We start from the raw sequence: 16730 nt of genomic DNA on the forward strand, positions 1-16730 counted from the left end.
TGGGACTAAAATGAGACATTACACATCCTTAAATGTTTAAAATGTTGTATCCCAGCCCCAAATCACAAGAGGATCAAAGCTGAGCTGAGTGATCACTTGATGCCCCCCCAATGTAGATACTGATACAGACTCACTCAGTGGTGGAAACAGCACAGTACAGGCTCGTGTTCCTTTTAAGAAACCTGTAAAGAACTTTTTGTAGTTTTTTTTCCTAATGTAAGGAGGTTCTGCTGAACATTATTTAAAATAAAAGTTGTTTGTGAGCTATTCTTAGATATAGATAGATAAGGATATAGATAATTTAGATCTATTTTGTTTTAATTATTGTTAATTATTGTGATATCGTTATTGTTATAAAGTTTGAGTCCCTTAAAAGGATAATTATAGGTGGTGCTGTTACTATTTTTGCACTTCTGCAGCCTTTAATTACAATGCAAAAAAAGAAATTTGAGTCTTATTTTAATTTTAATCGAAATCGTAATCGACAATCGGGTATAATTTTAAAATAATCGAGATTTTTTTTTTTTTTTGCAAAATCGCCCAGCCCTAATAAAATTATATACTTATTTTACATTGCTTGGCCACCGTTTCCTGTATTTACTCTGTCACATAGTAGCCAATCACAGTAGTCCTGGTTATTTGCCTATTGATGCTTATTAATAATGTAATAGTTTATCATTCTGTACACCGATCAGCCATTACATTAAAACCACCTCCGTGTTTCTACACTCACTGTCCATTTTATCAGCTCCACTTACCATATAGAAGCACTTCTACAGTTATTGACTGTAGTCTATCTGTTTCTCTGCATGCTATCTTAGCCCCCTTTCATGCTGTTGTTCAATGGTCAGGACCCCCAGCAGTGACAGTGAGCAGCGCTGCTGTGTCTGATCCACTCAAACCAGCACAACACACACTAACACACCACCACCATGTCAGTGTCACTGCAGTGCTGAGACTCATCCACCACCCAAATAATACCTGCTCTGTGGTGCTCCTGACCATTAAAGAACAGGGTGAAAGCAGGCTAAAAAGTATGTAGAGAAACAGATGGACTACAGTCAGTAATTGTAGAACTACACAGTGCTTCTATATGGTAAGTGGAGCTGATAAAATGGACAGTGTAGAAACAAGGTGGTTTTAATGTTATGGCTGATCGGTGTATGTTGTGATATGTAGTCTGAAAAAGCCTATACTATAACGTAGTTGTAAGACTGGGCAATATGCATATCTAATTTATGATTTCTGACACCAATTCTAAATCTGATGTTTTTCAGGCTGAAAATTGCATAATACCAAAGGAAGATCTTATTCTTTGCTGGAACTTGGAGACTGTCCTTCTTGATTGTGCCACTGGAAGCTTCTCTTAGTACCTTTGCTTGGCACAGGGGATGAGGATGTGCTGCCCGCATAGGGTGAGAAAGATCCTGACGTGATGGGGTGCAGGACGAGCAAAGTCGTCCCTGAAACACCGACAAATGTCCAGCTTGACCTTGTGAAGAAAGTTGAGGTGCAGCAAACCAATGTCGATAAGAACTTTTGTGCAAATGGAAGTGCTGAGAAAACTGGATCTCCTTCCTCTCGTAGTCAGAGCCAGGCTAGGGGCACTGCCACAATTTCCCCTACAGCGGGAAAAGGTCAGTCAGTGCCTCCTGACTCACGGCGAAACAAAGTGGCCAAGTGCCGGGTCAAGTTTGACCCTCGGGTGACAGCTAAGTATGAGATCAAGGCACTAATTGGGCGTGGCAGCTTTAGCCGTGTGGTGCGTGTGGAGCACAAAGGTACACGGCAGCCATTTGCCATAAAGATGATCGAAACTCGTTGCCGCGAGGGCCGTGAGGTGTGCGAGTCAGAGCTGCGAGTGTTGCGGCGTGTGCGCCACACTAACATCATCCAGCTGATGGAGGTCTTTGAGACGGCTGAGCGTGTGTACATGGTAATGGAGTTGGCCACAGGTGGTGAGCTCTTTGACCGTATTATTGCACGTGGCTCCTTTACAGAGCGAGATGCCACACGTGTTCTCCGAATGGTGCTTGATGGCGTACGCTACCTGCACATGCTTGGCATCACCCACCGGGATCTCAAGCCTGAGAACTTGCTCTACTACCATCCGGGTGCAGACTCCAAGATTATGATTACTGACTTTGGCCTGGCAAGCACACGCAAAAAGGGTGACGAGTGCATGATGAAAACTACATGTGGCACACCTGAGTACATAGCACCTGAAATCCTGGTGCGAAAACCCTACACTAATGCTGTGGACATGTGGGCACTGGGTGTCATTTCCTATATTCTTTTAAGTGGCACCATGCCATTTGAGGATGACAACCGGATGCGCCTTTACCGTCAGATCCTCAAGGGCAAATACAGCTTTTCAGGAGAGGTAAGAATCTGTTTTTTAGTATAATGCTAATAATACTAATAAATTGTTAGTACATTTACATTTAATTTTTTAATCTTATACTAGTTCTTTTCATGCTTAAAACATAAGTGATTACTAGATTGCATTTACTGATATTTTATTACTGCCACATGCAGGCTGTACATGATCATTTATTTGGTGGCACCCTTTTGTACAGTGTTTCTTGCACTAACATGTTCTTCTTTGTCAGACATTAAAAGCAAATTCTAATTCATGACCTCCTCACAAAAGTCAACATCTGAAGTGTGCAAAATGACCAAGAGAGCAGCTAGAGGCATTTTGGAATCAATTGTTGAAGTGAAAATAATGCAGTAATAATATACATTTATTTTTTGGCCACAATCACCAAAGGTCTGTTCAGAGCAAATAATGCCAAGTTCACACTACACGACTTTCCAAGTCATCAGGTCGCTGTACAGTTCACACTACACAACTGGATCTTTTGTTCTAATATAAACTATATTAAGCCCCTGTCCCACCTTTTTACAACACCTCCCCTGTGTTTTCCTTCACCCCGTGTCTTGCTTTCTCATTGGCTGTTCGACATAGCACTTATTGCCAGTCGGGCAACTCAGATCCAGATATTTGACAAGCTAGAAATCTCTCTTTGGAACGCCGAGTTGCTCCCGAGCTGGCAAATCTAGTGCCGACCAGTCGCTGAGCAAAAATCAGGGCAAAAATCGTGTAGTGTGAACTAGGCATAAGGGAGCAGCAAGTAAAGTAATACTCCGTTACTCTTAACTGTAATAACACAACTTTGTGTCACTCGGCTGGTGCAGCAGTCTGTGTACAAATGAATCTCAGCTGGTACCAGGATGGCCAATGCTCTGTGTTGGATTGGCGGCATGGTCAGGGTGTTTCTGTCTTGCACTAAGTTTCCTGGTGGAACTGGACCTGCTGTGACCCTACCCATGATAAAGCAGTTAACAAAAATGAAATTAACAAAATTATAATGACTGTATGCTATATTACATTATTTGATAAGACTTTGATACCCACTGTTGGCCCTTTAGTATTGTATTAAATGTTGCTAAATATACTAATATTGTTCTTTTTTATTGTCAGGGGGTATATATTTCAAGCCACTGGATTTAAACTAAAAGCATACCATACGGATCATTATTGGATCATTACATTACAATTACTAATTACTAATTGCTTTACTAACTTAAGTTACTTGCAACCAATAAAAATGACTGACAATGTGCTAGTATATTTCTGGATTTTTTTTTACACAGAAAAGAAAAAAAATCGCCATTGCCCAGTTTGGCTGCAATAAAAGGAAAATGACTCCATAAAATGTCTTTATTTGTATCTGACAATACTTAAAACAGTCTAAGTTGCCCAGTAATGTTAAACACATTGGTTGGACAAATTTACAAAGTTCTTACATAACTGTTCAATCAAAATATTTCAAAAACTACATTCTCAATAGGTTTTTACAGCTGTTTGAGTTTGTAGTCTTTCTAACCAACAGAGATGAAGCTGCATTTTTGGATGAACATGCAATATCTGTGATTTATCAACCAGACCAGTCTAGTGTCATGTAGGCTGTGTTCGAAAAGCTAGGGAGCTCTCTACATAGACAGAATTTTACGTCATCCTACACGCGCTCCCGAGAATGAGGCTGTTCGAAATCCTAGATACCTTAATAAGCTCTCTAGTTAGGCATCTTAACATTTCAACATTATTTTGACTCAAGAACGAGTGAGCATCGGAAGCGTCCTTAGAGATCAAGGCAATCCCAGCATTCAGTGCGGCAGCTCTTCTCTCACCGAAAAATTAAAAAACATGGCTGACGGTGTAGAGAGTTATTTTCAAACGTAAATAAATTATTATTGATTTTTAACTTGTATAAACTTGCACAAGTGTTTTTATTTGCTAGTTCGGACTTGTCAGTGAATTTAACCATTTTTGGTACACGAAGGGAGATGTTAGTTGACATGCTAGCGCGCTGTGCCACCCCATCCCATTGGTTTGAATGGCAAGATGCTAACTATGTTAGTAAGCGAAACCCGATGGAATCGCTGTCTAAGTAGCGCGTTCGAATAACCTGCCTTATAAGTCATTGACTTAATAGAATCATCTCTACCGAGGCAGCTGCCTATGTAGGCAGTAAGACAGCAAGGCAGCTCACTAGGTTTTCGAACACACCCCTAGTGTTGGAATTTTCCTTTTCTAATACAGATGTAAATCAGAAATCTGTCTAGCTGTTCCATCTTATTGCTTCTGGTCATAGCACCTGCATAAGGGGTCATTTTATTTACGTTGTTCTTTTTTCCCTCTAGCCATGGCCAAGTGTGTCCAACTTGGCAAAGGACTTTATTGACCGAGTGCTGACAGTGGACCCGAGTGAAAGACTGACGGCAGGCCAGGCACTTAAGCACCCCTGGATTGTTAGTATGGCTGCTTCATCCCCCTTGAAGAACCTACAGCGCTGCATCTCTCAGAACCTACTAAAGAGGGCATCGTCACGCTGCCACAGCACCAAGTCAGCACAGTCCGTACGCTCCAATCGCTCAAGCAAGTCAGGACGAGCACGTCGTGCCAGAGAGAAGGAGCTGAGGGAACTCAACCGCCGCTACCAGCAACAGTACACTGGCTGAAAATCAGGCATTACACTACACACTCTGTTACTAAAAAGATTTACTAGGCGTGTGCCGACAATTAGTTTTAGAATATTACATATTGTAATATTCATCTTGCACAAAATTGTGATTGGAGACAGTTGATCATCAGACCTGATATTTGTTCAGAGGGGAACATATAAAAAGCTGTCATTTAATGCTGCATTGGTTAGAATTTTGGGTCTAGCAGTTTTACTTCATAAATCCACCTTCAAAGGCTAATATGCCCAATACATTAAAAGAAATCCTTACCCAACATAATAAAGAAATAATCCTTAAATTTCTCAATTAAACTGAATATATATATATATATATATATATACACACACACACAGGGAGAGTCAAAAGTCGCAGGACACTCTTTTATTTCAGAAACGAAAGGGAAAATCATATCTGACATATCTGAATACCCCAGCAATCAAGTAATGGGTGAGGGGGCCTATCTATGTCCGGAACATGGCCGCCATCTTGAAAGCCGCCATATTGGATCAAGGGCAAGTTTTTCCAGTGGGAAGGTGGTCATGTAGCATATCAAAGAAGACCAGAATTTTCTCAAAAATCCATTGCCGCAATCAGATTTGCAATATCTTGTGGTTCAAAAGTTATCAACACAGAAAGTTGCAACAACAACCGGGAATGTTCCCTGTGACGCACAGCTATTTGACATGTTCAATGTGTTGTCCCTGGTGCTGAACACAGAGCTGAAGGCGCTGGATCCAATCGTTATGAACCCGCATGAGAATCTCTGGAGAAATGCTGTCACAAGCCTCCACGATGCGGTGCTGAAAGTGGTGTTTGTTGTGGATTTTCTCAGCATACACAATTTGTTTGAGATGACCCCAGAGATAAAAGTCAAGTGGTGTGAGGTAGGGTGATCTGGACGGCCATTCCACAGGACCACGACGGCCAATCCAATGACCAGGGAATTGAATATCCAGCCACTGACGAACACCTGCGTAGTATGGTGGAGCCCCATCCTGTTGGAAATAACAGGGGAAACGGCCATCTTCGGTCAGAATGGATGGGAACACTGTTTCCTGTAGCATTGTCAGGTAGCGCTGAGCATTTAGGGTCTGGTCGATGAAAAGGGGTCCGATTACACGGGTGCCCCATATTCCACACCACACCATAACCTTCACATCACCTACGACTTTGGTGTCTGCCGTCCAGTAAGGGTTTTCGTCACTCCAGTACCTCACGTTCTGGCGGTTGACCTCACCACTGACATTACAATTGGCCTCGTCACTGAACAGAATGCCCTGTGCGAATGTGGGATCCTGTTGATGTTGGTCTAACGCTCAGGTGCAGAACTCAACATGTCTATCAGGGTCATTCTCTGATAGTTTCTGCTGCAGCTGGATCTTGAAGGGGTGCCACTTATTGGTATGAAGAATCCATACAAGGGATGACTGGCTGACACCACATTCTGCTGCGAGACGTCGCGTGCTGCGTCGTGGACTTTTCGCAAAGGCTGCCAAAACAATTGTTGAGGTTTCTTCGTCGGTAGCGGTCTTCGGATGACCACTACGTGGCTTGTTGTCCACAGTCCCGGTTTCTCGGAATTTGGCTATGAGGGATGCAACAGTGCTGTGTGAAATTGGTGGTCTTTCTGGGTGTTGGTTGTTGAAGTCTGCGGATACGATATGGCAGCTGCGTTCCCCGGACATCAGAATCACCTCAATCCTCTCTTCTGTCGTCAATTCCATCTTCAGTTACCTGTAACGAACAACAAAAGTTTTGAACTTTCTGTGTTGATAACTTTTGAACCACAGAAGTTTTTTCTGAGAAAATTTTCATGTTTATATATACATGGCCATATACAGTGTATCACAAAAGTGAGTACACCCCTCACATTTCTGCAGATATTTAAGTATATCTTTTCATGGGACAACACTGACAAAATGACACTTTGACACAATGAAAAGTAGTCTGTGTGCAGCTTATATAACAGTGTAAATTTATTCTTCCCTCAAAATAACTAAATTTACAGCCATTAATGTCTAAACCACCGGCAACAAAAGTGAGTACACCCCTTAGTGAAAGTTCCTGAAGTGTCAATATTTTGTGTGGCCACCATTATTTCCCAGAACTGCCTTAACTCTCCTGGGCATGGAGTTTACCAGAGCTTCACAGGTTGCCACTGGAATGCTTTTCCACTCCTCCATGATGACATCACGGAGCTGGCGGATATTCTAGACTTTGCGCTCCTCCACCTTCCGCTTGAGGATGCCCCAAAGATGTTCTATTGGGTTTAGGTCTGGAGACATGCTTGGCCAGTCCATCACCTTTACCCTCAGCCTCTTCAATAAAGCAGTGGTCGTCTTAGAGGTGTGTTTGGGGTCATTATCATGCTGGAACACTGCCCTGCGACCCAGTTTCCGGAGGGAGGGGATCATGCTCTGCTTCAGTATTTCACAGTACATATTGGAGTTCATGTGTCCCTCAATGAAATGTAACTCCCCAACACCTGCTGCACTCATGCAGCCCCAGACCATGGCATTCCCACCACCATGCTTGACTGTAGGCATGACACACTTATCTTTGTACTCCTCACCTGATTGCCGCCACACATGCTTGAGACCATCTGAACCAAACAAATTAATCTTGGTCTCATCAGACCATAGGACATGGTTCCAGTAATCCATGTCCTTTGTTGACATGTCTTCAGCAAACTGTTTGCGGGCTTTCTTGTGTAGAGACTTCAGAAGAGGCTTCCTTCTGGGGTGACAGCCATGCAGACCAATTTGATGTAGTGTGCGGCGTATGGTCTGAGCACTGACAGGCTGACCCCCCACCTTTTCAATCTCTGCAGCAATGCTGACAGCACTCCTGCGCCTATCTTTCAAAGACAGCAGTTGGATGTGACGCTGAGCACGTGCACTCAGCTTCTTTGGACGACCAACGCGAGGTCTGTTCTGAGTGGACCCTGCTCTTTTAAAACGCTGGATGATCTTGGCCACTGTGCTGCAGCTCAGTTTCAGGGTGCTGGCAATCTTCTTGTAGCCTTGGCCATCTTCATGTAGCACGACAATTCGTCTTTTAAGATCCTCAGAGAGTTCTTTGCCATGACGTGCCATGTTGGAACTTTCAGTGACCAGTATGAGAGAGTGTGAGAGCTGTACTACTAAATTGAACACACCTGCTCCCTATGCACACCTGAGACCTAGTAACACTAACGAGTCACATGACATTTTGGAGGGAAAATGACAAGCAGTGCTCAATTTGGACATTTAGGGGTGTAGTCTCTTAGGGGTGTACTCACTTTTGTTGCCGGTGGTTTAGACATTAATGGCTGTATATTGAGTTATTTTGAGGGAAGAATAAATTTACACTGTTATATAAGCTGCACACAGACTACTTTTCATTGTGTCAAAGTGTCATTTTGTCAGTGTTGTCCCATGAAAAGATATACTTAAATATCTGCAGAAATGTGAGGGGTGTACTCACTTTTGTGATACACTGTATATATATACACTGCCTGGCCAAAATAAAGGTCACACACTCTAATATTTCATTGGACCGCCTTTAGCTTTGATTACGGCACGCATTCGCTGTGGCATTTATTTCTGTCCAGAGTTGCATTCATTTTTCCCCAAGATCTTGTATTGATAATGGGAGATTTGGACCACTGTGCAAAGTCTTCTCCAGCACATCCCAAAGATTCTCAATGGGATTCAGGTCTGGTCTGGATTGTGGTGGCCAATCCATGTGTGAAAATGATGTCTCATGCTCCCTGAACCACTCTTTCACAATTTGAGCGCGATGAATTCTGGCATTGTCATCTTGTAATATGCCCGTGCCATCAGGGAAGAAAAAATCCATTGATGGAATAACCTGGTCGTTCAGTATATTCAGGTAGTCAGCTGACCTCATTCTTTGGGCACATAACGTTGCTGAACCTAGACCTGACCAACTGCAGCAACCCCAGATCATAGCACTGCCCCCACAGGCTTGTACGGTAGGCACTAGGCATGATGGGTGCATCACTTCAGCCGCCTCTCTTCTTACCTTGATGTACCCATCACTCTGGAACAGGGTAAATCTGGACTCATCAGACCACATGACCTTCTTCCATTGCTCCAGAGTCCAATCTTTATGCTCCCTAGCAAATTGAAGCTGTTTTTGCCGGTTAGCCTCACTGATGGTTTTCTACACAGCTGTTTAGTCCCAATCCCTTGAGTTCCCTTCGCATTGTGCGTGTGGAAATGCTCTTACTTTCACTATTAAATATCTCCCTGAGTTCTACTGTAGTTTTTCTACCATTTGATTTCACCAAACATTTAAGTGATCGCCGATCACAATCATTCAAGATTTTTTTCCGACCACATTCCTTCCTCGAAGATGATGTTTCCCCACTGTCCTTCCACTTTTTAATAATGCTTTGGACAGTTCTTAACCCGATTTTACTAGTTTCAGCAATCTCCTTAGATGTTTTCTCTGCTTGATGCATACCATTAATTTGACCCTTCTGAAACAGATTAACATCTTTTCCACGACCACAGGATGTGTCTTTCGACATGGTTGTTTAACAAATGAGAAGCTACTCACTGCATCAGTTAGGGTTAAATAACTTGTTGCCAGCTGAAACAATCACCCATGCAGTAATTATCCAATGGGAGCTTACCTATTTGCTTAGTTAAATCCAGGTGGTGACCTTTTTTTTGGCCAGGTATATATAATACAAGTCCAATAAAACTAGCATAAATCACCAATTTCTGCTGTGAATATCATAAATATGATAGCATACCATTATAAAAACAAACTAAAAAAAACCACCTTCCATTTATTTACATAAACATGAAGCCCCATCTCCCAAAGAAGACATTCTTTTAAGTATTAGGTAAAATGTGATTTAGTTTGAGTGGCATTTACAAATTTTATTATACTGTACTGGGCATTTGGGTGGCACAGTGGTAAAATACTCTAACCCACTATGGGGGGTTTGAAGCTCAGTGGTGCCTCCACATTATTGGCTCTGCCTGGTGGGGCACGTGGGAAGGGGTGTTTGAACAGCCTAACCATTAGAAAATGCACTTGTCAATGCACTCTTATTGCAAGTCCAAAGCCCAGATAAAAATAAGGAGGGTTGTGTCAGAAAGGGCATGCGGTATAAAACTATGCAGATCAGGTGTGCAGACCAGTCAGCTACAAACACATGAAACACTGACAAGGCAAACAAGTAACAGATTTATTTATTCAAAGGTATAAAGATATCATTTCTCTCTAGGAGAAATGTGATCTCTGAACCACACAACTTCTCACCCTTATACACTGTAGATATTTTAAGTGCAGCCTTGGGTTTTCACATTGTTTTAATTCACTTGGTATTAGGGTCCACATTTCTTTTAACTGAGAACCAAATACTGCGTTTTATATCTACAGGCCTTTATACTTTATTGAGCTAAATCACAACATAGCAAACATAGCAGTATTGTAGAACTGTAGAGCACTGTGAGCACAACTAGTTGCAAGTTTATGATTTTAATATGTAATAGGAGGACCATTGTATCCAGAATGTAAACAATAGAAATATCAAAAAGTGTTGCTGTTTAGTTAGAAGTTAGAACGACAGCACCATTTTTGAAAGAGGGCTCACTCTGCACAAGATCATCAACAGCTTTTGGAAATTTTTAGAATGACATTTCCAACCAACATCATTTAAACAATGACTTGTTTGTCAGCTATTGGTTAATCATCTATTGCTGCTGTTTGAGTTGGTCATCTTCTAGACCTTCATCAGTGGTCACAGGACGCTGTTGGCTGAATATATTTTTGGTTGTGGACTATTCACATTCCAGCAGTTACAGTGAGGTGTTTAATAAGTACAGCAACGCTGCTGTGTCTTATCCACTCAAACCAGCACAACACACACTTACACACCACCACCATGTCATTGCAGTACTGAGAATGACCCACCACCCAAATGATACCTACTCTGTGGTGGTCCTGTGGGGGTCCTGACCATTGAAGAACAGAATAAAAGGGGGCTAACAAAGCATGCAGAGAAACAGATGGACTACAGTCAGTAATTGTAGAACTACAAAGTGCTCCTATATGGTAAGTGGAGCTGATAAAATGGACAGTGAGTGTAGAAACAAGGAGGTGGTCATAATTTTTGGCATAATTTTATGCCTGTACATGTTATTTGCAACAATTCTGTGTGGAGATTGTTGCTAGCAATTCAGAAGTTAGTCCACCATGTTTTTTGGTTTCAGAGTAAAGGACACTTTGGGGTACGTCTAACTGTGACTGACAGGGCGAATGTAAGAAAAGCCTTCCTGGTGCTGTACTTGCAGGTGCTGTTTTTTTTAGGAATAGTACACACTTGCTTTGATAGCATTGCTTAAACATTTGTGTTTGTTATACACTAAAACATAACATTGATCACAGTTCTTCCCAATGCAGCTTAAAGGTTCCTTAATTCGGTCAAACTAGGTGAGGGCAATACTGGAATCTTTTTGTAGTCTGAAAAACATGATGGACAGTAAAGTTGAAAGTTAAGTTTTTATAGCGGCACATGTCTAGGATTCACACTGTTGTGCCATCAGAAGTGGAGTGGCATGGAACAAGACCTGCCATATATGTGTCTGTGGAAAAAATGCTGAAATTGGACACCAGCTCTTTAGCCACCGAGACAATTTGCAATACCGTCTTGTAGTTCGTCTCTGTGCTGCTTTTTCATGTTTTCCTTATATGTGTTTTCCCTCCTATTTATTTATTGTTGATATTTTTATTGTTGTCTTTAAAAATAACTGTCTCGTTAAGCCTTTACCTGATTGTATCTGTTGAACAGAACCCTATGTGATTAAGTTGCTGGAAGGACTACTAAATCTGTGCTGACTGTTCAAAGACCTTCCTGATTTTTGCTGTGAATTTCCTGTGTTAAACGTAATTTTTGATATTGTAGGAGAGGTAGGATTTTTTTAGGATTTTTAAGAAGATTTTAGGATACTGTAGAAGTTGATACCAAAAGCATCATTTCATTATGAATGCATAACTATTCTTTTTGTTTCTGTAAATACCACTTTGATAAAGTCATACTGTGTTAAATTAAAGTACAAGTATTTGGGAGCTCTGTAATGACAATTAAAACAGATAAATGGAAATGGTCACACAGTCAAATAGTTTTGTTTTGAGTTGTTATGAATTTTTTACCACACTAAATAGATGTTTAGAAAATGATCACATGTGTTAGCCACTACATTGCATTACTCTTTACATTGTCCAGAGTTGGTAAATCATGCACCTCCTCATTGTCAATTTGAGTTTTGGAAATGGAGTTAACCCCCACTTATTAAAAATCACAAATTTGTAATTGATTAAGTGTAAGTATTTTCCCTAATTACGTAAAAGAGGATGTTTGCTAATGAAATGACCCAAATGTGACATTGTCTCTGTAAGTTATAAGCATGATAAGAAATATAGCTGAGAAGCTATAGAAATACACAATGGACTTTACAGTGCTTTGAAGATGTTTTATCCCTAAAACTTTTCCCCATTAATATTTGTCACCAACTTAATGCTTTATCAGTTTACCTTAGGAAAAATATTTTCTTAAAAATTAAGAAAACTAGTAGGTATATGGGTGGTGAAGCAGTAAATTACACTTAGCCCACTATTGCTGCATGGGATCCATGGTTTGAATTCCCAGCAGTACTTTTGGCTAGTTGGGTCGACATACTCATGATTGACTATGGCTTAGGTTGGTGGCTGAGGCCATCCTGTCCGGGATGTGCTACTGCATTGTGCCCAGTGATTCCTGATTCTGACCAGGATAAAGCAGTGGTATAACATAAAAGTGAAATGAAAACGAAATTCAATAAGAAACTAATTTTCTCAGAGAAAACCAAAAAAATAAAGAAAGCAATATCTAAATAAAAACAAAACAAAACTGGAATGTCAACAAGTAATATTGATGAGCCAGCTTTAGCAGCTACTACAAACCATAAGGTTTTTCTTGTTCCAGTTCTGCTGGGTAACTGTGCTGGTCACCAAAACTTCAGATATTGTGCAATATTCATTTTCAAACCAATTTTGACCAGACAGCCAGTATGTTGTGTTAAACAGTATGTCTGTAACATGATGCTACCACCACCATATTTTATAGTTATGGTGATGTTTTGGCTAATGTGCTTTTTTAGGATTTAACCAGACACATAGCTTAGAATAAGAAAAGACCTATTTTGCCTATTTTACCTATTCCTGCCATTTTGCTGGAGTATTTTAAGTAGAATTATTTTGTAAGAAAATTATGAGTCCTTTAAATGTAAAAGTAAGGATAGTAAGGATGAGAGCCATTTTTATTGAATCTCATGTGTAGGGTTGATCCATGAACATCACCTTCTGTTGGAGTCTCATTTTTACAGCTCAGATTGATATTAGTTTGTAGTTACTATTCTTAGCAATTGCATTTCTAGGTCATTGACTTAAGGGTGGCCTGACCCAGGTATTATATCTGTAATTCTATATTTTCTTTACTTCTTTATGATGTAATGAAATGATCTCTAAAGTCTGTAAGTCTGTTTGATCCTTCTACATGTCTCTCGAAATCTGTGTTTCTCTTATGATTAAATCCTGGACTTTTTTTGACATTTTTTGCCTATTTTCATTTCGGTGGAGAGTCTTCTATAACGACACATCTGACAAAGAGAAAAATAAAGTAGACATTTATTAATGAATTAAGTGAACTTAAAAGTGATGTCCAGCATGAAGCTAATTTGGCAAAAACAATGTGTATGAATACTTTTTAAATCCTGCTATTATATGTATTATTGTTAACAGGCTTTGACATTTTGATTTCACATAACGCACAATTTATTGACTTATTTTATTAAGACAATGAAAAAAGAATAAATGATAAAAAATGATAAAGGGGTTAAATATGTTTGTCAGTGTGTCTTAAATCTACATTTAGGTAAGTTTCAATTACTGCACATTTCATTATTTCAGTAGCAGAATATTTTGTCAGGTGGCATACAGTAAACTGCTCTAGCCAGGGAATCCAGGATTCGAATCCCCAGCAGTGCTGTTGGCTGGTTTTCATACAGATATGATTGGTGAAATCTTGAGTTAGGGTTACTGGCTAAGGCTTCGTGCTTTTAGGAAAACCGGCTTTGCTGTGACCCTGACCAGGATAAAGCATGGTAAACCATGGAAATCAAGTTTAAGAAGCTTCATTGTTGTTTCAGCTGTATACTACTTACTAAAACTAAACAACGTTCCTCCAGGACCATGGTGCAACACGGAGCACAAGTTCAAACAATTTACACAGTGTAGACGTGAACAATAAATATGATACGTGGGACATTTTCCGAACTTAAACAAGTGATGGATGGGACCAAAAGACCAAAAAGTGTGGTTTTGGAATAATACTTTTTTTTATTTATTTTTTTTATACAATTTTACAATGTTGATATGACGATAATTTAATTGTGTGAATATTTTTATGGCTGTACTTTTAGGACATTAAGCAAATTACATCCCATATTCCATGAAGCTTCAGTTTATTTCCAGCAGTGAGCTTCAGCGTTGTACTACTATTCCTGTTGGTGCCATTTGTCCATCTCTCACAGACACTGGTATGACTTTTTGTTTCTACTGAAACAATAAATGATTTTTTAGCTTTTGTGACTGATGTGAGTACAGTTCCACAGTCTATCATTGGGCCCTGTAAACATGTAATTGTCCCATGTTGCTGGGACGTGCTGTAATGTAAGGGTTAATATTTGCAGTAGAAACCTGTCGTTTCTGTACTTGTATTGAATGTCATGAGAACAAACAGCTCTCCATTTGGTTATGGACACAATATAGGCTTTTATATTGCTTCATATTTAAAAATACTTATCCATTTTCAATTAAAGCACTCATTGATGTCTCACTGTCCATTTTATCAGCTCCACTTACCATATAGAAGCACTTTGTAGTTCTACAATTACTGACTGCAGTCCATCTGTGTCTTTGCATGCTTTTTTAGCCTGCTTTTACCCTGTTTTTCAATGGTCAGGACTCTCCCTGGACCACTACAGAGTAGGTATTATTTGGGTGGTGGGTCAATCTCAGCACTGCAGTGACACTGACATGGTGGTGGTGTGTTAGTGTGTGTTGTGCTGGTATGAGTGGATAAGACAGCAATGCTGATAGAGTTTTTAAACACCTCACTGTCACTGCTGGACTGAGAATAGTCCACCAACCAAAAATATATCCAGCCAACAGCACCCTGTGGGCAGCGTCCTGTGACCACTGATAAAGGTCTAGAAGATGACCAACTCAAACAGCAGCAATAGATGTGTGATCGTCTCTGACTTTACATCTACAAGGTGGACCAACTAGGTGGGAGTGTCTAATACAGGGGTTTTCAACCTTTTTAGGCATGCTCCCCCCTTTGTGTGCCAAGCGCGACTTGCGACTGGGTAAAATGGGTTGTTCCAGACATTGTTCTGATGAACAGTAAAAAGTAAATTTTAGAGGGAAAAACATACACAGAAGTGCAGCAAATTATTGGCTGCTCATCTAAAATGATCTCAAATGCCTTGAAGTGAAAACCAAAACCTGAAAGACGCAGAAGGAAGTGTGGAACTATTGTACGAATGGATCGAAGAATTGCCAAAATGGCAAATACTCAGCCAATAATCACCTCCAAAAAGATCAAGGAACATCTGAAGTTACCAGTGAGTACAGATGATGATTAAGTGAAGCCAGTTTACCAGCAAGAACTCCTTGCAAAGTCCCGTTGTTAAGAAAAAGACGTGTCCTGAATGGGTTCAAATTTGCCATGGAACACATTGACTGGTCCAAAGAGAAACGGCTCAACATTTTGTGAACTGGTGAAAGCAAAATTGTTCTTATGGGGTCTAGTGGCCGTAGACAGTATGTCAGACGACCCCTGAGCACTGAATTCAAGCCAAAGTTCACTGTGAAGACAGTAAAGCATGGTGGTACAAAATTATGATATGGGATGTTTTTCATACCATGGTGTTATGTCTATTTATCACATACGAGGGTTCATGGATCAATTTAAATATATCAGAATACTTGAGGAGATCATGTTGCCCCATGTCGAAAAAGAAATGTGCTTAAAATGGGTGTTTCAACATGACAGTGACCCAAAACATCTTGGTTACAGACAAACAAGATTGAGGTAATAGAGTGGCCAGCCCAATCCCCTGACTTCAATTCCATAGAGAACTTGTGTTCTGACATCTGAAATGCGTTCTTTTGAGGCAAAACCCAAAATTACAGAAGAACTGCGGAATGTAGTCTAATCATTCTGGACAGGAATACCTGTTCTGAGGTGCCAGAAGTTGGTGGACTCCATGCAACACAGATCTCAGAAACAATTGTAATGCCACTAAATATTCGTTTAGTAATTTAAACTAAAGTGAAACCTCAAAGATTTTCAGTTTATACATACATTTTTTGAGTTTTTAAAGAAAAATGCTGGCACTGCTATTTTTTATAACAGCCTAATATTAATTTTTCTTAACTTTCTGTAAAGGATTAACACAAACTGGCTACATTTTGTTAATGTTCTGATTTAGAATTGAAAATGTGAAATGTTCAGTGCATTTGCATTTATGGAAATAAAAGTTATTATAATGATTTTGCGCTTTATTCACTGTTTTAAAATCACTGCTATATATATATATATACACTCCCCTCCAAAAGTATTGGAACAGTGAGGC

At 40.2% G+C, this 16730-nt stretch overlaps 1 protein-coding gene across 2 annotated transcripts in view; it reads left to right on the top strand.

Annotated features, from left to right (window-relative positions):
* Nucleotides 1-16730, top strand: part of pskh1 (protein serine kinase H1) — a 40829-nt gene that overhangs the window by 4464 nt on the left and 19635 nt on the right. The window contains exons 2-3 of one of the 2 annotated variants that reach the window (XM_063004120.1): nucleotides 1278-2383; nucleotides 4711-5035. In XM_063004120.1, the coding sequence (XP_062860190.1) occupies nucleotides 1436-2383; nucleotides 4711-5028 (1266 nt within the window). In that variant the 5' untranslated portion in view covers nucleotides 1278-1435 and the 3' untranslated portion in view covers nucleotides 5029-5035. Of the gene's footprint in view, nucleotides 1-1277; nucleotides 2384-4710; nucleotides 5299-16730 lie in introns of those variants that run through there. The other variant, XM_063004119.1, reaches the window with a different exon arrangement.

This window comes from Trichomycterus rosablanca, chromosome 11 (assembly GCF_030014385.1).
Source record: "Trichomycterus rosablanca isolate fTriRos1 chromosome 11, fTriRos1.hap1, whole genome shotgun sequence".
In the NCBI taxonomy this organism is placed as follows: domain Eukaryota; kingdom Metazoa; phylum Chordata; class Actinopteri; order Siluriformes; family Trichomycteridae; genus Trichomycterus; species Trichomycterus rosablanca.